Below are 26,040 nucleotides of genomic sequence, written 5' to 3'. Positions count from 1 at the left end.
ACTTGTTTATCACACCCAAAACAATAACGTACTAAAAAATGTGAGGACAGAATTCATTTAGCAGTTCAGATAGAACCTCAAAAAACAGAGATGATAATCTTTTTCTTTTTTTTTTAATAAACTGCCACAACACACCGTTCCTGTGGAAATCTCGTGGGATACGAGATACAGATGCAGACTTTAGACTCACAGACTGAATGCTTGAAAGCTCAGTCCTGACCTTGAAAACAGTAGGTGACTAAAGACAAATCCTAATTTATCCTTCTCCTAGATTTTTATCCTTCGCAATAAAACAACACCGCACACAGAGCGCCATTCGGCTGTTAAAAGCTCACGACTTCCCCGGTGGAAACACGCTCCCATTTCACCTGTAACTCTTGACTTTTACACTTTGAACATCGCGTCAGCAGTTCTGATGATCAGTTTGTTGAAAAACCGCCCCTCAGTTAGATTCTCGGATCCCACAGGTTTAACATTTAATGCCTTTGTAAACAGCTGGAATTTTGCATATTCGCTCCTTTTTTTCTGCTGAATTTGCAGATGGGGCATTTAGATGCTCATATAAATAAATTAAAATGATAAAATGCTGACCTTCTCAGGAGGTTTAGTCATGCATTGTCTTGCACTGTGCTCCCGACAACCTGATCTGGATAAAGACTGAGGAACTTTATGAATTAATGCAACAGAAGTTTGAGAGGCAACTGTTCCACAATCCCACAAGATTTGACTTTGTCTTCATAGAAATCACGTATTCAATCAAGTATTAGTGGAAAATAAGTTCTGCAGAGTGGCTCTAATTACACACAGGACTGCAAAATTACAGATTGAAGCGTAGATGACTGTAATTATGGGAGAACTGCTCCGCTATTATGCCACGAACAGTTTGAGAAGCATCAAAAAAAGTGAAGAAATCATTACGTGCATTTATAAAAAAATGCTATAATAGTCATAAAAGAAAGTGTGTGCGTATTTCTTGTTAAAGGGACAATGTGTAGTATTTATGGGTTTATATAACCCAAAATCCACTTTTTTATACATATTATGTGCTCCTGCATTGTCTAGTCGCTGTATAATAGCTTTTGTTTCATTTTCGTAGTGTTTCAAAAAGTCATGTAAAATAACATGGTCGCGGGCCGCGGTCGCATAGCCACCAGCAGCGAGACGCCATGTTTCTACCGGAGCCTGTAAGGACAAACGCGAGAAAACAAATCAAGTGTCTCTTTACTTGTAGCGGAAGTCCCGCCTCCTCTCCCTCGCCTCACGAACCTCATCTGCTGACAGGGAGAAAGACGACGAGGACGACATTTGACCAGCTGTGGATACCGTATCGCTCAGGGAAGGGAGGGGGTGAGCAGAGGAGCAGTTCTTTGTTGTAAATTTCAGCCTCTCCTCTAGATGACACTATAAACTACTTACTTCCCCTTTAAGTTTAAGACTAAGATTTGAAATAGCTTAGGCCATAGACATAGTTAGACATTAACTGGAAAGGCCCTTAAAAGGACAGCTAAACCTGTGTGTGCACGTGTGGTCACGTGACTCAACAATGCACGTATGTAATGGCTCCAAATCCATCATATATACGCTGAATAGCATATATAGTTCAGTACGTTCACGCTCGAATCACAGACCTGTCGAGTGGGTGACGCACGCACATACACAGCACCTCTAAATGGAAATTACCTTGAGCAATTTCACACTGCCACTGTATCTCCACAAACATAATATCTGTGCTCCGTCTCCAAGCCACTTCCTCTGTAAATGAACAATTTCAATGATGTGTTAAAGTCTGTGTGTGTGTGGCTCGCTCTGCTTCTGCCTCACTTTCTCTCTCTCTCTCTTCTTCTAAAAAAAATTTGCTTTCCCTCGCTGTTTCTCCATTTTCTTTTTGTTCTCTCCCTCCACATCAGACATTATGTTGTGAATGCTCTCAGGCCACTGAGTATAGCTGCTGAAGTAGACCTGACATTATTTGCATTCTTAATGAGTTCTCTTTTATCGGCATGCTGCTGCGGCGGCGAGGGAGAACACACTATACACACACAGTGAAAAGGGCCATGCCAAGGTGTTCTTTAGCACATAATATAAGGAATAATGTTTCCTGAGCTACAGCCTCCAACTTCACTACATACACACACATTCATGTGTATATATATATATATATATATATATATATATACACTGTATATAGTGAAGAATGACTATGTGAGCTTACAGTCATTGTCTCGGGGGAATCTCAGGCCATACAACAGTGTAAAGGATATGCAGCAATGCAACCGTAGATGCCACAGGACATTTCTGTGTGAGTAAACAACCTCCTAAGATTTCACTTGCTCCATTCCAAGCATATTTTTTTTTTTTACAAGATTATTCCAGATGAACGCCGTCTGCTTCATAAAATCCCCGCAGATTTGGTTGTAAACACCCTCCACTTACATCTCAACTTAAATAACAACTATAACTAGAACTGTTTTCTGTAACAACCTAAATACCGTAAATGAAAGGCACACAGCGTAAACACACGAATGGTGTTTTTCAGTTTTCAGTTATGGAGAAGTGGGGGAGAGTATTATTTTATCGTTCAACAACTTTTCCTATATCATTACACACTTTTGCATTCCTTCAACGTCACAGTATATGGTTATGTGGTATTATAGCTATATAATAAGCGATAATAGCTTATTTCCACTGTGTAATGTCATTTGAATGAGACTCAAAATGGCCGAATGCAGTATTTTCATTTGGAGAGAACAATTCCTTCCCATTGTTTCCCTATTTTTTGCAAAGCAAGAGTATCCCAGTGGAAGAGGGAATTGTCCTGCTGCAATTCATCTGTTTCCATCTCTATGCATAATTTAAAACGGAGCTATTTCAGGACAGTGAAGGTTGGCAAGACCATGGGCAGGGCATTAGTCAAGAGAATCTGAGTACAAGACTGACGACGACGGTAATGACTGCAATTATACAGTATATGATAATGCATAATGTGTGTTTGTGACCTCTACAGGAGCTTTTCTGACACTGATCCACCAATCTGACGCGGTGGCGACCATTTATTTGGCTCGTTGTTTGACCTCTTACTTCACTTGTTTCAAAGTTAAAAAAAAAACCAACCCTCTCAAGATGAGCATTTTTCAAACTGTCCCAGTTCTTGTTTTTGACTTTTACACGGTCACAAGTTTTTGAGGAATATTTCTTATAGTGTATACCTGGATTTTGAACTTGTTATGAACCATAATTATAAATAGGACAGCGAAAAACATCCTCACTGAGTGCTAGACATTTACTGTACATGCACAGTGTGTAATTTCTGCCACTAGGGCTTTTTCTTTCTTTTTTTAATCAAAACAATAACGAATGACGACGACGGGGAGCAGCTTCAGCTCATTTCCTGATTAAGTGACTAATCCTTTTCCCAAAGTTGCTCCTTTATATTCCGACCTTTTGTTACATTGCATATGCTACACAACAATCAGCTGTTTTTTGTTTTTTTTTAAAGTGTGACACTGACCAAATGAATCCTCTCCCTTTATCTCGACACATCACTGCAGGGGTGACCTTCAACAGAAGTGCAAACGTCTGTGGATTTAAAGGATGTTGGAAACATTTTGGCTAATCTAAGTACAGCACTCAATAAAGTGGTGTAATTTTATATATTTTAATGCAGAAATGGTACATATGGCCCTTTTCCAATATGGTCCCAGCTCGCCTCGCACGGCGCGGCACGACGCGGCACGGCACGGCACAGGTTGCAGTATCACCGCACAGCTGCATGAAACTGCAGTGACTAGTGTAACTAAATCATTAGAATCAGTTAATTAAAACTATTTGTTCAGTACTAAAAACAGTACCTGGTACCAGGTACTATGCTAGTGGAAAAGCAACTTATCCGTGTCATGCCGAGGCGAGTCGAACATGCCAATCTGAACACCCTCATTCTTCCCTCTCCATCCTTCTTTTCTGTACTAATATAAGTGTAAATATTTTAAATTGTTACATATTTTCATGGCCCTGAATGCATGTTCAGCCACGCTCTCAATTTATTTTTGTACTCCAACACTGTACATATCCTGTATGTCAACTTAGTTCTATCAGAATGCAGAATAAATCATAAAACTTTCATGTTTGGTTCTCTTTCCCCCCTCTTTCACTACTCAGGAGGAAGATGCTGGCTCATCACTGTAGCACGAACCATGGGTGTCACAGTGTTCGAGAAGTGGAGGTGGGGGGGGTTTGGTGGTTCGGGGGTTGGGGGGGGGGGGGGGTTCTCTTACATGTTCATATTTATTTCAAAAGGCATTGCATGCTGGTCGGGTTGGCATGATTTATGGAGTTGCCTCTGAATAAATAATCCATTGCAGTACTGGGGAAATGAGGACAGGTGATGCATAGGCTTAGAGTGATGTGTGTGTGTGTGTGTATGGGATAAGGAGATGCATAAAACAAGGATGGGGAGGAAGTTAAGCGGAGAAGAGGCAGGCTGTTTGTCTGTCAGCCCGTTACTTACACATCGAAGTTAAGCAAACCAAACAATCCATCTCTCTTGTTATTGGATTGCTTTTTATTAGCTTTTGGATTGGCTTTCCCTCACGACCCAATAAATATCAGATCTAAACTAACACTTGTTGTGAAACAGCTTTACACAATGTTGACACAAGCTTTCAGTGTTAATTCACAACTGTTTTATCCAAATAACTTGTAACGTCACGTTGCTGGGAATTGTCTCTCTGCGTAATGTTTTATGGGTCAACAACCTCACACTGTGACACACAAAATGATACAATTTTGCGTCACAGTGCAGTGCTATGAGGCAGTTTGCAAAGTAGCTATACAAATGAAATCCATATGTTGTTTAAAGGCTGCGCTTATTTTTGTTGATGTTTACTGTCGAATGAAAAGGGGACAAAAATTGGAAAGCTGCCACATGCAAGTGAAATAACTACTCTGGAAGTGAGGCCTGAAACTCCACATTGGTCTGCAAATAAACCCAACCTATGTTTTAGGGAGACTAAGAGACAGACTGAAAGAAAGCACTTACTGAGGCAAAGTTAATTTTATGACCAATCACCAGCTTACACTTTTAACTTAGGATTTGATCACAGAGATTGAGCCAAAAGTGTGAAGAAGTGAAGCAAATGTATGCTTTATGAATTCATCATTATGCGATCACACAAGGCTGATTAAGACCACTGCACACGGGAAGTGATTCATTTCATATTGAGACAGACGGAGGCAACGGCAACATTGCGCTGGTAAAGTGAGGCAGCTGCACTCGAGCTGGAGTACAACTGAAACAAGTTTCAAGAGGTGAATTGTACTGCATATTCAAACCCGTATGTCATATATCGACACAGTGGGCCCTCAAAAGAGAGTGAATGGTTGTTTGTCTCCATGTGTCCCTGTGATGGACTGGGGACCGGTCCAGGTTGTACCTGCCTTTTGCCCTATGTCAGCTAAGATTGGCACCAGCGCCCTGCATGACCCTCATGTGGAGGATAAAGCGGTAGAAAATGAGTGAGTGAAGGGAAGCTGCTCTGAGCGTCTAAATATACTGCCCAGTGCTTCGTCTTTCAGACGCGGAAATGTACCCTGTGCATCTCTTAGGCGACGCTGAGGGACACGACAGAATGGCAATAATTGGCGCTCTTGGAATGAGAATGGGTTGTTCAGATGAAAGACGCAGCATATAATTAACATTAAACTGTAATAATGACGCAGTATTAACACATGTGGCCATGGTCAAGGTGGATCAAATTGCTTCTATTCTGATCATTAGCAACTGTACGCAGCGCACGGTCACAGGATGACCTAGTTGCGTGCACCTAAGAAAACGATCAGAAGTGACAAGTCTGTTGTTTAATGTCTCTGCTGCAGCCGTCGAGACAAATTGTCCAACATTTGCTGCCATTTATTCCGAGACCCCAATCAGTGCTCTGGGTGTCTTAAGAGTCCCTCATTACCGTGATGGAAGACTGAATCAATCTGTCTCCAAGATCATTAACCAGTCATTCAGATTCTGGGGCCGCTTCGAGACAGACTGTTGCTAACAGACGCGCGCGTAGCTCGTGTCACCTCCGAAACGTATGTTGCATCATTACGTTTCACCGAGTGCCATGTACAAATTTCATTTCAAACGTGTATTTTCATCAGACTGTGTGGATATCTAAGGACGGCCTTTGAAGACAGCGTTGTGTGGTGTCGCAATTAATATGGAACCCTGTTAACTTGACTTTGGCAACAGCTGTTTTGCGAAGTACGGACAGTGAATGGTGGGGTTTTGAAATTGAATTTTTTATTCAGACAACACTTAAACATTCAGTTATTCATGCTTTTTTCTCTCTGTCTGCTATAACAGCTTACAATTCTCGCTGCTATTCCAGTTTCCAACATACGAGTTGTTATTAAAAGTGGGGCCTGTAATGCATCACTCAAAACCAATGATATGTCGACAGAAAGCACCGGATCGCGTCAAGGTTAAACCACCCATGCTGAGCGACCCTCGGGTACTGCAGGGGGAGGGAAGTCATGGAAACAAAAATGTCATCTAATGGTTCTTTTGTCTTTGCGTCAGAAGAACCCAGACAGTGTCCTCTTTGATAATCATCCTAGACTTTCTTAAGAGGAGCGCGGAGTGGAGGAGAGTGCGTTTGAGAGTCCACTGTAGCTGTCTGTTCTGCTTTGTCTGACCCACTGTGCCCTCGTGTTCACATGGACACACACTCTCACAAATGATTGCTGTAACAGTTGATGGGGTAGTGTGCAGTTCAGCCAAACTATTAGGTGGCAGAGAAAAATGAAACATGAAAGAGCAGGTAAACTGGGAAAACCACGAGGCCTTGCCGGCTACTTATTTTTTTTTTTTTTTTTGTCCAGGCGAGACAAGTTACAGTGAGAGCTTGCAGGTTAATCACTTGGCAGAAAGAAGCTGGTGCACAGGCACAGACACAACGGCAGAGGTGTTTTATGGCAGAAGTGCAGGTTTAGGTCAGGATGAATTCATTTTTCCTCATCTCTATAAAAAAACTCTCTGTACAAAACCTTCAGATTTGTACATCTTTGACACCAAGCAGCGGAACCGACACATGTGACACAGCGCGACTACGTGTGTGTCTAGATAAATATTGTGACATTCATTTTGCCAGTAACCGTTTGATCGGGTGAAACGATAGAGAGGAGTAGAATAATAGTTGCACTGGTGTGGAAGAGTCAGGAAAACAAAGAAGTGACAAATGAGTTGAACCTCTATCGTCCAGATTTGACCTAGTTTTTCTCCCCCAGATCTAACATAGAGAAAGAACTGAACTATCTCAAGAGTTAGGAGTTCTATATCTGTCTTTTACTGTGTTGTTACTTGTCCAGACTATATCTGGGACACTTCCAGCTTTGAGGTTTTGAGACACAGGTACAGGCAGTTGTTCAGGGAGCGCCTGATTACCAACGTTTGTGGTAAAACAACCCGATTGTGAAGTCCAGGTCTATTTTTAGATGTTTTAGATGTTTTCTGCCGTAGTTCTGCTGCATGAGGCAAAGTCTCGTTTTTATGCTCGAATGTGTCACACTGTGTGCAGACACAAAAACAAAAAAAAGGTACCACACTGAGAATCACAGAGAGAGAGCGATGTGAAGCCGACTCGGGTTTAATCGGCATTGTGTAAATATTTAGAAGTTACAAACTGCAGCTTTAAAATCCAGTGATATGATGAGACGAGAAAAGAGAAATGAGCGAGCAGAGGTAAATACCGGGATGAGAAGAGCGAGAGGGACGCTGAGAAAATGTGTGTGCGCGTGCTTGTGTTTGTGTGGTGGCAAGATTTGGCAGGCAATATCAGACTGTCCATCAATGTCACAGCGCCCGTGTCCATTTCATCCATCAGCCCCGGAAGGCCTGGCTGCACGTAAATGGCGGCAGCGGCAGCGGCGACGCTCGCCTGTTTACCTATTCTGCATGTTGACGCTGTCAAATCCAGGTGTCTAATACCGGCTTTAGATTAGGACTTTCGGCAATCATACCACGGAAACTTTTCACCGATAAAGGATTGAAAATATTGAAACGGGAAACTACGGCGTATGAATATATATAGAGTCAGAGTTATTTGACAAAACAAGGCCTAAAGTAAAAACTTTTACATTACAAAGGCAGCTTAAAACTTAGCACATACACTAAGACCAATATGGGTTTCACATCTAACCCCGAAAGAACAACAACTTGTATTCTGTGAAGGTTCTCAGTCGTCATCTTCTGGAGTTTACTGTCTGGACTTGATTTTTGAAAACTGAAGAAGATGAGAGGTTAAGCGAGTCACTAACCCACAGGTCATGTTGCTGCAAAGGCAAGAGCGCCAACCACTACGAGAGGTTAAACATCTTCAACTCAAGTCCAGTGACCGACAGCAAACTCCTGAAGAACAACAACTGATAATGTTCCTAAAATGTGTATCTATACTTAAATAGATGAAACATTTATACATATACAACAAGTGCAACAGCTCGAGTCTGCTCTGATCCAGCTGCTGTGATTAACCCCCAAATACAGGAGCACTGACTCGATATGTAAATATCTTCTGCTCTGCCAGAGAGGTTGTGACAGACCGTGACGCCGTTCCGGCACAAGTCTCGCCGAGACTACCCGAAGGGTCGTTCGAGGCCATTTTGCATGCTGTATTTTAATTGGCCTTAAGAACAGTAAGAACTTTCCAGGAAATGTTTTTTTTTCACACATTACGAGGCTGAAACTCAGAAAATGTTCCAATTAAAATTTGATGTGCAAACATGAGTTTCGGCAGCCAGTTCCAAAATAAAGTGGCTTCTATTCACAACATGCAGGGACATATAACTCGTGGTTCATCTGGGATAGCGGTGCGAGGGAAATATTTTTACTGGGGAACATTGTTTTAATCAAGAGCTCTCCATCTGTTTATCTTGCTGGTTTTCAATCCATGCATATTTTTTAACCCCAGGCTCTCTGTTTTCATAGTGTATGGTGAACAGTCTCTAATGAAGGGATTGTGTTGTGTTGTTTATAGCAGGAGAATGACAAAATACTATAATGGGGAGTAGAGGGGAAAAAATGTGTTTCCACAACCCTGTCTCACCAAAAAAATGATGTATACTCACATTATGCTTTGTAAGGACATCATTTGTTTTTACATATCACAACTGCGTCTATTGCTTCCATCCCAGTGAGCTTTGTAGACATATATTGTGCTTTAATGCAGCAACACACTGTTTTAATGTGCAAATTGTGTTTTTTATTAAATAGATACACATTATATTCCTGCAGTCATTATGAGAAAATGGTCTTTATCACCCTCATTTCCTCATAATGCGAAAAACACCCAACAAGTGGTGAAAGCACAATTAGGTGAATATGCACCATCTGTAAAGGAAACACAAATGAGGAAGCAGTTATTAGTTATTGGGGACATATTTTGTAGGAGAGAAGGTTAGGAAAAGTTTGGGAAGGTGATTCGTGGTGGAACTTCTGGAGCAGAAGCTGAAGCAGTAAGCTAGTTCCAGTGGTGTTGGTCACAGTGGCTTCAGGATCAAGCAATTCCTGCAGGGCATGAGCATCCTGCAGTTTGTAAATCACACGAGGCTGAAACTAAAACCTAGGCTTTGTGATATAGGACACTAAGGCTGTGACTTGGCCCGATGTCTGCTTTTAAATAAATACAGATTGTGTCCCTGCTCCTTTAATACAACACAACGGACCTTACTGCTGTGTATATACTGATACACCTCAGATCTTTTTAAGTTATTCATGGAAAATTGAATTCTTCACATTCATTATAATTTGGGAAAGACGCCGTGTTGTTCTAATGTGATGTGTACACACAGTACAGCAGAGTTAAAGAAGAAGAAGAAGGCAGTGAACGACCATATCATTCCTTTACCAAGAAATAAAAAAACATCCATCATTTCTTATTTGTTTACTTATATATATATGAAGTTGTGCTTCTGCGCCAGGAATCACTGATCGTCACCATTTCCTGGCTCCGCTTAGGAGAAGAATCTGAATGGGCCGCTCCCTGCAAGCCTTCAAATAAGATTTCTCAACCCTACATAATTCAACCCTCCTGTGAGAATTTATTAATTTTTGCTCCATATGCGTGCACAATATTCAATGAGCTCAAACATGACAAAGGTCCAGAAATTGCAGTCTATTCATGCGTCTTGGAATGAATGACTGAATTAATGAATGTGTGGTTATTAAAATGCTCTTTTAAAGTGCAAGTGTTTGTCCACAGAGATGTTGTTTTGTTTTGAGGGCGTTTTAATTGGCTGCTAAATGAATGTCTGACAATGACAATTACGATGATGCTGATTATGAGTATCATCATCATCATCATCACCATCTTTTACTTAATGCATACTTGTAAAAAGGAGCAGCAGCAGAGGGCAAAGATGGTGCTGGGCTCTGAAGCCTTAGACACTTTTATCTTTCCTTCTCTCCGCTTTCTCTCTCTGTGTCTCTGAAAAATCCTAATTTTGCAAAAACAGCCACGTGCTATCTGACCTCCATCTCGCCCTCTTCTCCCAATCTCCTCCCCGTTCCTCCATGATGAGGATCCACGATGTCCTCTCCATTCACATCTCTCATCAAAGTCCATTAAAGGGTACGCAGGGCCACACGGTGACTGATTAAGATGCACGTTTCCACTTATTAGTTCTGTGTTGACGAAGAAGTGAGAGGCATTTTGCAAAGCTTGCTTACTTTACACCGAAGTTGAAGGGAAGAACAACGCGGCAGTAATAATGACAAATTAAATTAAGTTTTACTTCGTCGTAGTGTTGAATGGCTGTTGCCTTGGATACTGTGATTCATACTAAGAGGGTGAGAGAGTGTAAAATGAGCAACTGAGAAACAAGGCAGAGAGAAATAGAGACGAAAACAGCAGGACGCATCATTTTTGCATTGCCGCTTCTTTTTGATTCTGCCTTGCTGTTGTGCAGGTAATGGCTGAGACTACCTACCAATTAAGGGATTGTTGGTGTGGGTATATCTCGCATGAACAGCTGGCGTAGCTGAAAGGGTTAAGACGGGCCAGTGCGAGTCTTCAGACGACAATCCAACATGGAAAAAAGGCAACATATGGCTAACAGACCGTAAAAGGGAGAAAAGAGCAACAACAGGGATGATTCAGAGAGATTTTCATTCCCCCTGTGTTGTCTCGCAAAGTCACAAGTATTGCTAAAGGGGCGCCGACATCTGGCACACAAAAAAATCCATCACGCACATATGCAAACTCAGCTGCCAGCACCTGCCTCCTGCCACAAACATGAGGCTTCACAGGCACCAGCCCTCAATAAAGATGAGAACAATAATCCACAATTGCCTTTATAATGATGACATGCAGACTCATGGCACTGACACTTGTATTTCTAGCATGGAAACTTTATAGATTACCAGCAAAATAACTTGACCATTACACCAACAATATGGAGTTGGCGCCCCTTTTGCTGCTACAGTATAAGAGCTTCCACACATTTACATGGCTGAAGGTCAATTGACTGAAGGCGTACAGGACTGTGAAACGTTTGGGAACCACTGTCTGAAGAGGTCAGAGGTCAGAGGTCAGGCACTGATGTTGGACGAGAAAGCCTGGCTCACAATCTCTGTGGCTCGGTAAGGTTGAGGTCAGGGTTCTTCCACACAGTCTTGTTGGAATAGAAAAGGGTTCTTTTTCAAAAAGTTGCCACACAGTTGGAAGCAGAGCACTGTCCAAAATAGAAGGGTTGTTAGAAGGGTTAGGATTGTCCTTCATTGGAGATTCTCCTCGATCAAAGCCGGATTGAAACCTTCACTGTGTTATAAGTTCATGTAATTTAAGTTTGTCCAAACATTTTCTTTTCTTCAGTTGCAGTTTGTGGTGCTCATCATCTCATCAGGTCCCAGAAACGACTCAACAGGATAAAGTAGTTTAAACAATATCACTTGCTGTGTTGATTTGTTTTGTTTTAAATATCCACGCAGACTTTTCGACTTAACTCTATTATACTTCAGCTTTTTTCCACTTTTCACCGACAAGCATACACAATGGCACGTAGAGCTGATGAATGTAAAAGCAGTCAATGTGACAGGAAACCGTATATGTAACTTGTTTTACTTAGTCACAGATATTTAACTAAATGATTATTGATTATAGTCTCCGTAAAGCTTGACAGATCAATTAATTACGACTCCTTTTTAAGTCGTCAACCGCTCTCAAAGAAAAGTGGTACATTTGGGGTAAGGGGCGGTTATGCTGTCACTGCGGTTTTAATAATTTGTATTCCTTGTGAGTGAGTGAATGGGTGCCTGCCCATTAAAAAAGCATAAATCACACACAGTGATGAGCGCATGAAGACAAAACTGAGAGATACCATATGGAGCTTTGTCACTGAGCTAAATGTAGGGTGTCGGGAATACAGCCTGTCCCCAGTATAGGAACACAAGACACACAAGAACACATTTGTATATCTTATTGAGGACACATCATAGACATAATACATTGCCTAAACGCTTACCCTAACCTTAACCATCACAACTAACCCTAAAAGCAGGTCTTTAACCCTAAAAAGTTGTGGGGACTCTGACTAAAATGTCCCCACAAGGTCAAAAAGTAATTTTTTGGACCTCACAAAGATATAAACTCAAGCACACAAACACACTGAGACACACACACTCGCACCCACCAGCTGCGTGAAAAGACGAGTGACTTAATGACACTTAGCGTGAGATCAACTGTGGAGATGCTCTAAAAGTCACAATTATCCAAAGCTGTTGTAGCTAATGACCCAATACATACACACAGAGACACACACACATGTATGCACACACGAGTACAAAAACACATAACATTTTACACCTTAAAAGTGCACACTCTCATTGTTTTCATTTGTTTTTCGTCTCTACCATTTGCACGATGGTGTGCACCACTATTTTCGACACTACACTTTACAGCCAATTACTTTGAGCCTCGCTCTCTCCCCCTGCTATGTGTCTGCATGTATTAAGTTTTGGCAAGAGAGGAGCAGCATATGTGTGTCGTCATGCATGTGTGTGTGTTTGGTAACTGTGCCCCACTTCCTCCCTCCATCTACCCATCATGCATAGTCCCTAATGAGGCCCATGGGAAGCTGTCCAGAGCTTGTGGTTCTCCAAAACCACTCATGTTCCAACTCCTGTTTCAAAGCTGTTGCCTTCAAGGCTTCGCAGCCTTTGAACTGTGTCGGTCGGTAACCGGCAGTCTGACTTTGTCAAGGCGCTCGCTGATATTAAGACAATCAGATTTGGCCTATATATCCTGATGGTGTCTCATATAATGTTGTGTTTGTTCTCACAGACTGCGGGCAAACAGGCACACACACAGACACAGTCTGGTTTCCATGATTTCTATTCATTTCATTGAGACTTGCCTAACCCTAACTTTGACCTCATCCTAACCGTACAACACGTCTTCACCCTAAAATGGAATAATTTACATTATGCAGTGACAGATTTAGGTCCCTACAACACAACTCGAGAAACACACACAAACACACATAATCAGCCACTAGCAAAATATGGTTTCAAGATTTATTCAAGCTGTTGCTTTTTCATTTTCCCCTAATTTCTATCCTCGCTATCTGTAATCTTTTTTTGTGAGCGTCACGAGAGGAGAGGCAGCTGTGACTGCAGAGAGAGAGCGAGAGAGAGAGCCACCCCACACAGAGAAAAATTATGTCTCCAGTTTTAGTAAAAAACGCTCGCAAATGGATAAGACGATGGTTGAGTGTCAGGGAAGTGGAACACGGCAAATTTTAAATGAAGAAATGACGGTAAATGAGGCTGCAAGTCGCGGTAGCTCGGAAACACGTAGAGATTCACAGTGGGTTATGTTAAAGAATGTCACTTCCCCTCAGGCAGAGTCTTATTGCGTTTGGTTCACCAGCCGGGCTTTCTCTTGCACATCCTGTCCTGTTCTGTTTTTTGAGCGCTCCCTGCTGGGAATACTCCAGGTGAAGTGGGACAACCGTGATAAGTAATTTGCAGATGATGCTCCAAACTGAGGCACTTAACATAAGAGTCGATGCATGGAGTGGGTGCAAAGCTTGAAAAGCAGTACTCAAACTCATATAGTGCTTTGTTTTCACTGAGTTCATGAGGATGAGATGTTAAACTCTAATAAGTAAGCACTCACACAGCCATCTGCGCGAGGATAGTCACTTCTCTGAAAGATGGTCTCGGGGATAAAAACCTGCCTTAATGTTGGCCTCAGACCAAATCTCTGCAGAGCTCATCACATCTGTTGTCTTCTTTCAGAATTTTCCCCTCAAAGGAAACCTATTGTGGATTATATGGCAACCTACCTAAAAGCAATGCAGGTCAAATAAAAAAGCGTGAGCCTGATGGAAATCAGCGATATAGGGGCCAAGTACAGACAGTCCTGCCAGGATGCGAGAGGATTTACAGCCATGATAAGGCTGTATCGATCAGACACCTTTCAGTCTGCATAGCTTCCAGAGACAACAGCTTTTCTTAATCTTTTGATTCTTCTACTTTACAATCAATTCCTTCATCCGCATTGATCCCGTTTTAATCCAGAATCACTCGTGTTTGTTTGTTTCAAACTCGTTTGTGATTCAGTGAAAGTGAATTGTTTATTTTCTATTACATTTCACATGTTAGCCCAGATTATTCCTGACAATAAAGTCCTCACAGTTACCTTGTCCATGTACACACGAGGCATTCAGGCACCACATAATTCTCTGCTCACTTGAAAAGCAGCAAACTCGCCAGAAATCAGGGCAGCTCCTACGAACTGTTACATTCAAGTGGTCACATGAGGCTGTGGTCCATGAACTGCATTCAACAAAAGGTGGCACAGCAATAACAAAAAAAACCTGTCTTCTTTATGTATGAATGTGATGCAGCAGAGAAAGTGATTTTGTTTTACAAATTAAAAACAAGTATTATCAGTAAGCCTGAGTAACCTCTTTTCAGACCTGCACTGAACTGTGCAGAGACTGTTACGAGTGAATGCAAATGCCTCCTGGGATTCTTTTGCCAGAACCCTGCGTATAATTTCTGGATAATATCTGTGTGAAAAAGCAGCAGGAGAAACTATAGATAAGTGAGTGAACGGGTGAGTGCTTCCTGCACGCTGAGGGCAGGCAACCACACCCTCACCCTGGATGCTCTGCAGATTCTCCTGCTGATGTGAACGCAACATTTCACCTAGACAACGTCCCGCTGCATGAGTCATGTGTGCATGGCAAATCTCTGGAGAATGTCCAGACCTAAATCTGTGCCCAAACAGCTGATGATACAATGCATTATCATTAGCTCAGTAAGTAAACATACAAATGCTTTTGCCACAAAAGGAAAAACAAAACAGCATGAAGTAATAAGGCAATAAGCGTCAGCCCCTTATTGTTATAAGCCGCTCAGCCATGCAGACACTCGTGCACAAAGCGTTTAGAATTTAAGCGACAACGGAAGAGATGTGTGACTTCATTTACTGAACATTGTAGTGTCATTACTTCTCAGTAACAGCCAGCCTAGTGGGATTTCCACTGCACAGAAATCTCTCGAGAGTGACAAAAAAAAAAAACAACAGCATTTGGTGGCAGTGGAAACACCTTAAGATGAGAAATGTCAAGCACGACATGCCAAATGATTCTCCTGCACAACCACCGAATCCTGCTGGCTAAAGCATCCATGAGGGTCTGCAGGCTAAAGGCAGGGTGTTATCTGCTAATAAGTAGGTGTAACTGATCCACGGGCCACTGAGCACAGAAGGAGGCATGAATGTTTTATAAGATGAGGTGGGCTAGGACTATACATAGCTCAAGTCATCCATCACATGCAAACTATATTGGATATTGGTTCAAGGGTCTAAGTATAGGTCATATTGGTGTGCGCCTCCCTAATATGTCACATATAGGACCGCATCCTGCGACAGCTGCTTCCTATAGCAGGAGAAATACTACACTTGGTCATAGAAACACACCGTTTAGGTCATACATCGGGTTACAATAAGTATTATTTTATCAGGTTTCAAACTGGAAATGCAGTTTCAAACCTCCTCCTGATGTGTTTTGATGTATCATCTGAAATAAAGTGACTGCGATAGAGATAGACACATAACTATAAAGTGAGACGGCGTAAAGAAAGAGAAAAAAAGAGACTGACAGAAAAATCTGTAAATGTTCTCTGTTGTCAGAGAGGGGTAAGTCAGAGGAGAGATTGTGGAAACAGACTGGAGATTGATCGAACGTGGATGAAACAAGTGTGGAAGGACACAGAACACAAATGTTGAGGGAACAGGAAAAGACAAGAAACGATCATGAGACATGAGAATTATAAATGGAGCCATCGCAGAGTCCGGATTACTCCAGTCATCTGCAGTAATCTGTAAACTGCTACATCTCCAATGTTGCCTATAGTTCCGTTCGGTAATGATAGAGAGCAAACTCTGTTTAGACAGTTGGAGAGCGAGAGATAGTGGCTGCTGCACGATCTGCCCGGACAGAGATAATGCTCCCCCCGCAATTGTTTTTTTGCAGATTACAGCTTGTATGTTTGCGGCGACATCATCAGATCAGATAATTCACCAGCAAACACTGTGCCAGAGTATTTATGTTTGCGAGGAAGCAACACGCTGCACTCTTTTATTGCCGCACATAGCAATATACACAACTGTAGTTTGTACACGGCCTCACATGCTGTACAGACGTCAGCTGTGTAATGTAAATCGCTAACTAAATGATAGCCTATACACCTTTAATATTGTGTAAATTATAACTTGGCCTTGGTTTTGTTATGTTTTTGTGTTTAAAAATGACCTATTGTTGAAACTTAAGCCAATAAACTGTAGCATTAGTTTAGCTTAATTACACATTGATACGCCCAGTCCTAAAGGCATGGACATATTTAAAGGAGTGCTTGACAGCTCTGTGGTTTGATGGATGACTGCAAATTGACCTGGAGATAATAAGTGAAAAAAAAAATGCTGACAATCGATATATTTGGCTGGTTCATGCATGTCAGATTTTACACTATGACCTTTATATATTCAATATTATTCTTACGGAAAGCTACAAATCGATTTCTAGACATGCTGTGGTTTCTGTTTGGAATTTACACGTTGACCATAAACAGAGGTGGTTGTATTCACTGAACATTAATTTGTATTTGTTTGGTTCTTTTAGTAGTATTAGTATTATTAATTTATCGTGATATAGGGGTGTCTATTAAAAGAAGAGGAAAGTAGAGAATTGAAACTTTAAAATTTGGTAGAAGGCTTCAGTTACTGTGGTCCTGTGTCCATGGAGATCTGCTTTACATTTCCACATGCAGGTATGAGCCTGCACTTCCACTCATACTCGACAAGGCTCTGCGTCAGTCTAGCACTGCACACACGTGCTCACGTTCCATTTTAGTGGCAACAATTTCTCGCTCTATGTATTCTTTGAGTGCTGACTTGTAAATGTGTGGGTACTGGCAGACATCCTCATCTAACCTCCAGCAAGAACTTCCAAGAAAGCTTCTTCTTTGTTGTCTCTTTTGGCTCAAAAAATGAGAGAGTGAGCGTGCCATCAACTAGACTAGAAAATGTACTCTAGGGAGCATTGCAATCAAACTGGAGTTCATCAGCATAGGGTCTGCGCATACCCTAGTGGACCTCTGCACACACATAGATGTGGGAAATATGACCCTAAGTAAGGCACTATAATCAATGGAACAGGTCTTGAAGAGTTACATTTCAACAAGCCTGTAGCTATTCAGTTTCCCCATCTTGTAATGCTTCGGAGGACAGAACAAGACATTAATGAGTTCTTAGTTAAAACCCTGTAAACCCCTTCTTACCATTTCCCTTCCTCCTGCTTTGTGAATTCCTGTTCTCCCTAACTCCCCCTCCAACAGTTTCTTAAACAAAGAAAAAGCCAGAGCCAGTACGATAACATTTGTTCTTGGAAGTTGTGCCAAATTGCCAAAGTGCCTCGTGTAGTCAGCGAGGACAGCCTGCTTGTGCAACATATGGTGATTTATACATGCACTGTAACAGAACAGGCGACGCAGTCATACTGTTCTGGATTATTTTGCAGCTAAAACTCTCTCTCTCTGCATAGTGTCACGCTCTGAAGTGAAATGTAGCACCTGGTCAAGGAGGAGAGAGGCATTTTACCTCAGTAAGAGGAACTAAAAAAGCACGAGTGCGGGAAGGTACTTAGTGAGGCACATGGTCTTTAAATACAGCCGTGAGAGAATGAGGAGTTGGTTGTTTTAAGAAAGTGAACAGTCTAGCACATTATTTTATGCTGCCTTGCCAGGGACTAATTATGCACCATCAAAGAAAGACAGACGGAAGAGAGGGAGATGGAGGAGGATGGAGATGTGCAAATGCTTATCCAATATACCAACATTGCAATAATAGCTCAAAGACGGCACAATCTGCTGAGAAACCTGTATTTTTTTTTTTTTTTTTTGCATTCTTAATGTGTACAAGCTCCATTTGACAGCTGATATTTTTGTCAGCCAGAGCCGGGGACAGTTCAATCAATATATGACAAATTTAGTTTCTTCCCCACAGTTACAACCACAGTGCTGGGATGTAAAAGCGAGGCCCTGCCTGTTCAGGATTCTGACTGAGCCAGCATCTGTCATGCTGAAGTCACTGCTAACTTTAATTGCTGTTATTGTGACCTTTCGATGGAGGATGGCATGTAAAGGAAGAATGTCCTTGTCGGGATAAACACATAATCACATTTAACCTGTGGAGACGCAGGAGTGTTGTGCCTCGTGCAAGAGGAAGAGAGGGAGGGGCTGCTCAGCTGGTAATGAAAATAAGAGTGACTTTGTGGACCCAAAGTGCATTTAAAACACCATCCATTTTATGGCAGTAATATCAGCTCTGGAGCTGAGAATAGACTTGTACGCCCAGCACACCTCACAGAGTCTGGCTAGTGTATTTTTATTCCCTCTTTGGGGAGATTCTCTTTGGTGCTACACATTTGTCTAATGCTCAGAGTAGCAACACATTCTCTCTAGCTTTGCAAAAAAAAGGTGTGAACCTTTGGTCACGCCATCACCGCTTTCCTTGGGGTTGTAGTAATACCATAAGAGGGTTAAAATGCATCAATAATTCAGTGTTTAAACGTAGTTCCGTTGTTGAACAAAACCACTTGGCTTCTGATTGTAGGAAAGAAGAACTGTATTGTACTGTAACTTAATGATTTAAGACCAATGCAGCAAAGACAGGCTTGTGGCTTATATATTATCCATGATTCTCTTTTGGAAAGACAAGCATTTTGGTTTGAGAAGTGAAAGAAAACAAAGCTTACATAATCATGTGTTTGTGTTTTGCACAACCTAATTTAATTTGGAGGTTTTAACTGTCGTAAGAGAGCCATGTTAACAATAAAGTAAACTATGTCTTACAAAGTCTGCAAAAATAAGGTCAGTTCTGCACCAAATGAAATGAAATATTCCTCCATCACTCATTTCTTGCCACAACAATGCTGCCTCACACCGCTCTTGCACGAGGGTTTTCCGCACTGTGCGGACATGTTTCTCTTAGCATGCAGTTTGACCAATACAATCTAAAGTCTCACTGCATTTGATTAATGTAGTACAATAGATATTGATTAAGAGAAATATGCCAAATAAGGTGCAACATTCAAACATGAGGATATACACTATTTTTGCATTTTGAGCAGATAGTTCTGTTTGTTTTAAGCCAAATGTTCAAAATAAAAAAGCTGAATAGAATTCTAGGTGTTTGGGTTGAGGTCTCTGGCCCCGATGTGAGATTCACAACAGTTTACTTTATTTCCAGAAGTGGTTGATGAGCAGATTTGAAGCGTGTCTCCATGAATCTGACACATATCAACAACTCTTCGGGCTGTTGACGAGCCAGAGGGAGGGGAAATGAGGACTGACAGCTCGAGAGAATGAACTGAGAGAGCAACTAATGGGGGAACATCTGAGGGAGAGAGAGAGCGAGGAGGAGACAGGAAGACAGAAAGAGGAGTGGTAGGGAGGGGGATGGATGCAGACAGCACAGTTTAGGTAGGAGAGGGAGAGAGAGAAGAGGTTTATTTGTTTTTGTTGTGCCAACAACATTTATCTCCGGTGAACAGCATCCCGGTGCTGAGAGGCTGTATGACAGAAATCAATCAGAGGGCAATCGTCCATACACTCCCACTGATGCACCAACGCATCGATACAGGCATCAGGAGAGGGACGGTAAGGGAGGTAGAGGAGGTGCTGGGTGGGTGTGTGTGGTTTGGGGTGTAGTGAGAGAGCGATGGTGTGGTGTGTGAAGGCGTCTGTACATACATGCACTGTACATTCAAGAAAATTAAGCCACACATCACACATTGATGTATGTTTGTTTTTTTGCTCATTGTATGTGTGTGTTTTTAGTCCATTTAATTGTGAGTGCAGTCAGGTCAGCCACGACCAGCTGACCATGGCAGAGACAAGTTGTTGATGTCCCTGCAGAGATCAATACAGCAGAGCCAGGAGCACCTGTCACAATTCATAGTCTGGTGTTGTGTATTAGTGGGTTTGTGTGTGTGTGTGTGTGTGTGTGTGTGTGTGTGTGTGTGTGTGTGTGTGTGTAATAGCAGGTGACTGTCATTAGACTTTGGTCAGACCTCCTGCCTCTTCCCTCTGGAAGAGAAACAACGTGAGATCACATGAATCGACTGCAGCACATTGAGCGTAACGCAGCACACACACACACACACCAACACACACACAAAGCACGAGTTTGTGTAGTGAGTGATGCTGGCCAGAGGCACGCCTGACAGTCTAACACCTCTGATGACACGAGCGGGAACCCCACCTGACAACGGCCTCGTTTTTCTCTGCCCTACGGCATGCAGATCATTTCAAGGCCAATGTCACATCCACACTGCAGGACGACCCTAGGCGAGCACACGCCATGCACAACAACACGCACGCGTTCAGCGCATACCTCTCTTCCTCTCTCTCTCTCTCTCCATCTCTCACAGACACACACATACATGCTACAAAACATCATGTATGATGCATGGGGAGTAAAGGAGGCTGTTATGAGGCACAAACCCTGACCTACATCTGCCACAATCACCACAAACTCTGCGTACAGCGCATGTGAAAGTGGTATTTACATGTAAAAGTACGCAGTCTTTGCCTTTAAGCAGAGTGTGACCTTCTCTTCACATGTGAGCACGGGAGGCCACAGGGTCCTGTTGTACAACATGGACCCACACAAACATTACACACACACATGCTGACACTGACTGAGGAGCAATTACACGGAAATGAAACAAGTCCTGAGCAAACCAATTGATTTTTAAAGTGGTCATTACACGATTTAAAAAAAAGTGTTTGCTATGCTGTGTTTAGACTGCTTAATGAGTAGAAATGCCCTTCTGGTTCTGCTCAGTTTAATTGTGAAGGTCAAGTATTGATTAGTCACCGCACAACTTTAAGGCTGATGTTATTTATTCAGTTGTTTATTAACTTATTTGTATTTATATTTCCATCCATCCACATGAGGGTAACGCTGGTGCCAATCCCAGCTAACAAAGGGTGAAAGGCGGGGTCCATCATTGACTTATTCAATTTATATTTAATTAACTTATTCAGTGCAGCACATTTGTCAGAGTCTGCTTCAACACAATAGCTGAATACTCCAAATAGAAGTCGACAAATTAAAACAAAATAATCTTCATTTTCTCTGCTGTCTAAAAAAAAAAGAAAAAGGAGAATCATGTTGGTTAACTTCACTACAATCATTTCATTTTCTCCTTGTGGATCATTGCATCATGGAAGGAATTAAATATAAATGAAATTCCAAGAAAACAAAAATACATCTCTGACATTATTCAGTTTCAGCTCCGGTTTGGATTGAACACAAGCAGCGTTTGAGTGCAGAGAAATGTTCGCAGTATCAGAAGTTACCAAAAAAGGCATTCATTTAGAATGCAGGCACATTCTCACAGTATATAGCTACACCTCCTCCTCCTCACCTCCTGTGATTGATTCTACATCTTTCCAAAAATGCTGACATGTACGTGGGTGTGATTGACAGGAAGAGGAGATGCCGTCTCCCTAAGACATCTCCAGACCGCAATGAACAATAAACCGCTGTGATACTATTTTTTGAATGAGCGGATGATTCCAGAGCAGATTTTGTCTTTTTGTGACAGAGCTTATGACATTGACGAGACAGGAAAATGTCCCTACCGTTGATAAATATGTTTGCGTCATAAAACAGGCACGCGCGTTACCTGTCGTACAACATGACGTTCGACATAATGTGCCAAATTACTGACTGAACTGTACACGGACAAGATATTGCAACTATTAAATCGACCAGGAACGAAGCAGGGGAAATTCATCACAATCCCCGCAGTTTAAATGACCTCACGCGCCCAAGGAACGAGCAAATGTTTAATTACAAACGTCCACCTGAGTGATGAACGCGGGGCGTCCTGTGAGCCGCTCATTAACAAGAAGTGTCATTTCTCCTCAATGTAATTGAAATCAAACAGTTTGTGCACGGCACCTATAGCCTTTCAAACTCCAAAACCTTGACCTTTAATTATGGCACCTTCGGCAAGCGTAAATCAAGAAGCTCCGGGGCGTGCTGCCACTTTGCATCATCCTGCCACGGTTAAGCAAGATTGGATTAGAGGTGTCTGGTATGTCAAGGTTGAGGTGCACGTTTTTGAGCCGTAATTAGAGCGAGAAGAGTAGAAAAAAACCATGGTCTTGTTTATTTCAGAAAATTAAAATGGTGTCGTTTATAGCTTGAAAAGTATAAACACAGCCAATGTATGTGACTGAGATTAAATGTACTCGCTTCACTACTTCACATAAATTCTGATCATGTACAGTGCTACACATTTGCACCTTCACCGCTATCATCAAAGGAAGCTGTTTTTAACGAATAAAACGTAGTCGTGTTACAAAGCGTCAACGCTGCATACTGATACATGCTTTTAGAAAACAAATTACAGTAACACATGAGCGCGTAGACACCACTCAATGACTTATTATTATAAGAATCTCAATGACTACGACGTGGATTTGAAATCCCCCTGTAAATGATGTCCTCTGCTGAATTATTCCACGGCCTCTTTCTCAGCAGGTTTGCAAAAAGGTGTGACAGAAAATCTAATCAGTCAAAATGATAAATCACATGCCTACCTGGTAGTATTTAGTGCTAGCGAAGCTAATAGCCATTCACAATACATCTGTGCATTGAAGTGACATGTCACCGTCGAGACGTATAGGACGAGGAGCTGAATCGAGGGTCTGTGTAATTACCGAGAAACGGCAAAGTTTAATCGCAACGCGATTTATCAAATACATGCATGCGACGGGCAGGTGTGACACACACTCAGGCACACACTCAGACCCACACTTACACACTTTGAGACATTTGTCACGGCAGCGTCTTCGCACATTCAGACAGGCAGATTTAACAATTCACCAAAGTCTCAGGGCCATTTTTCAAAAACACCAACTCTGAGGCAGCGTCTCATCGATCAAAACTCAGAATGACGTAAATTATCTTGTTGGGAAGAGACACCACCACATATATTATATGGTAGGGTTACATTCTCTATTCCTGCCTGCAACTCATGCTGCATCTTTTTAGATGATAGATTCCTACTTGGAGTGTGTACCAGCGAATAATATCCATGGTGCATTTGTCTCAGACCTGTGTGCATATACCCGTGTGTATAACCCGTGCAGAAATATTATTAGTGGTAATCAAAGATATCCTCCTCAGGCGCGGGCAACAAAGAGTGACGTGTTCCATTTCTGTCACTGCCGTTTGATGACTGATGTTTAGTTAACATACAGTCGGCAGCATGAGTATGTGTATGTTTTTATAATCTGTAGAACATTAGTCGTCCCGCTATCTCGGCGTACAGCGGTAATCAGTGTCATTCAAGAGATTCTCCCTTCTATTTATACTCGCATGAGTGTATAGCGGTTGAGATACATCGCAGGCGTTCATGAGAGTTGCAAACAAAGTGGTTGGAGGGAGCGACTTCTGCTCGGCTGCTTCTCTACAAACAAGCCAAACATACAAAGTGAATTAAAAGCAGGGCGACGTTTATTTTAAGCCGTGTTATTTATAGTCTCGTACGGCTCTGTCGCACATAAAAAGGAACGCCGGTGCTATTGAAGTTGATGAATAGAAGATAGAAGAAGACTGCTGTTCTGTGTGTGTTTGTGCGGGGGTAAAATGGGCGGGGCAAGCGTTGCAAGTGTGTGTTTGCCTCGAGGGGTTTTGATCTCTCTTCCACACGAAACAGAGTGGAGTCCATCAGCAACAGATAACCCTTCAATTATTCAGGAGGTTAGCATGAAAAATAAATGGCTGTTTCCTGCAGTGAGAGGTGTGGTGCCGCTTTGGTTTCTCTGAATCTTTCAGCCCCACTATGTGAGGTTAGGGTGGACAAGTGGTTCCATTCACCGATGATTATATATACTATATATACACTTTTGTATTGGTCTAGCATGAATGGTTTAGTGCTTTGTCCAATCATAAAAGCATTTGTGGGCTTACAGGTCTTTTTTGAGTGACGGCAACAAAGTTAATAAGTCGTCTGCTGAGCAGGACAGCAGGTATCCGTGTCATACTGTAAAGGCACACGGAACTAATCATGCACATTGTGTGGTTGCAAACGTTTTCAGCTCGAGGGTATAGGTTTTTGAACAATAGAGTCTTGTCACCCCGGGCAACCAGCTTATTTCCATGATTAGACTGGAAGAAAGCCAGTTGTCCCCCGATGTCATGTCTCTTTGTTCTACGCGAGAGTCACTTGGCATTAGTTGACTTTTTGTCTGTCGTCGTCAGTGTCGTTACTTTTTCATTCTCCTGGCAGTCTAATTTGTGCCTTTCTTTGTGCGTCTGTCTTTATTATCCCTTCATGATGACTGGCCACAAGGGAAAAAAAAAAAAAGGATGTAATGTCAGTTTCTTCTGTTTTCCCTCTCTTTCCAGGTGGCTCCTCACGTTGGTCCTCCCCTCCGTGCGACTGCTGCTGCAAGAACCACAAGGGTGACGGCGAAGGCGAGAGTGGCACCTCCTTTAACGATCTTTCCACCTCCAGCTCTGAAAGCCACTCAGAGGCCAGCTCCCCACAGGGGACAGTCATCCGTGGGCCGGTCAGCCGTCAGCAGCACCCCCACGCTAATGTCCAAACCCTTGACAGGCCACTGAAAAAGGGCCCCGTCTCCATGCTCCAGCAGTCCGAGCAGCGGCGGAAGAGCGACTTGCTGCGCACGCTCACGGCGAGCTCCCGCGACACCAGCTGCAAGAAAAGGCCAGTGAAGGAGAAGCCGACGGTGGAGGAGGAACTGGAAAAGTGCATTCAAGACTACCGCAAGATCAAGATCCCCGAGAGGTTCCCAGAGAGGAAGTACATGTGGCAGGCTGACCTGCTGAGAAAGTATCGCCTCTGAGGCAGGAAACAGCGGAGAGCGGAGCAGGAAACACGAGGCCAAGGATCAGTTTACATGTCTTTTGATTATGATTTTTGCAACAAATCAGTCGACACAATTTAACTCATTTGAGTCCAGATTCTGGGGAGGAAAAACAAAGGAAGAAGAAAGCATATTCGTATCTATGTGTGTGTATGTAGTTCAGCCCTCTGTATGTACTTTATGTAAGTGCTTTGAACAGTTTATCCTTAAGGACCAATCAAAATGGGAGAAGAAGTTGTCCTTAATGAATTGAAACAACCAAACGAAGATTTAGCAAATGCATATACTAAGATTCACAGAGGGACTAAGCACGCCGTCATACGTCGTCATCGTTTCCCGTTTGAAAAAAGCATCAGAGGAGCTGCAGTTTTACTCCTCAAAGACAAAAAAAACACACTGATCAAGTATGTGAGTGTTTCTGTGTGTGAATGTACTTGCACCCAGGTGGCCTAGAGGTCACAGTTTTTTCTGTTTAGGACCTATTAATAATGCATGCCGTCCCGACACAGCTCTAAATACACTCGGAGCTCCTCGCTGCCAGTGGAGTGTAAACAGGTGGGTCAATTACTGCACTTTTT

At 42.4% G+C, this 26,040-nt stretch overlaps 1 protein-coding gene across 1 annotated transcript in view; it reads left to right on the top strand.

Annotated features, from left to right (window-relative positions):
* The window catches only part of kctd16b (potassium channel tetramerization domain containing 16b), a gene marked incomplete at both ends in the record, with an annotated part of 53,458 nt that extends 28,017 nt beyond the window's left edge, over positions 1-25,441 (top strand). The window contains one exon of the mRNA XM_083910679.1: positions 24,981-25,441. Coding sequence (XP_083766805.1) covers positions 24,981-25,441 — 461 coding nt within the window. The remainder of the gene's footprint in view (positions 1-24,980) is intronic.
* Between the last annotated feature and the right edge of the window lie 599 nt (positions 25,442-26,040).

This window comes from Microchirus variegatus, assembly GCF_963457635.1.
Source record: "Microchirus variegatus genome assembly, chromosome: 2".
Classification (NCBI taxonomy): Eukaryota; Metazoa; Chordata; class Actinopteri; order Pleuronectiformes; family Soleidae; genus Microchirus; species Microchirus variegatus.
This window is presented reverse-complemented; position numbering and strand designations above follow the sequence as displayed.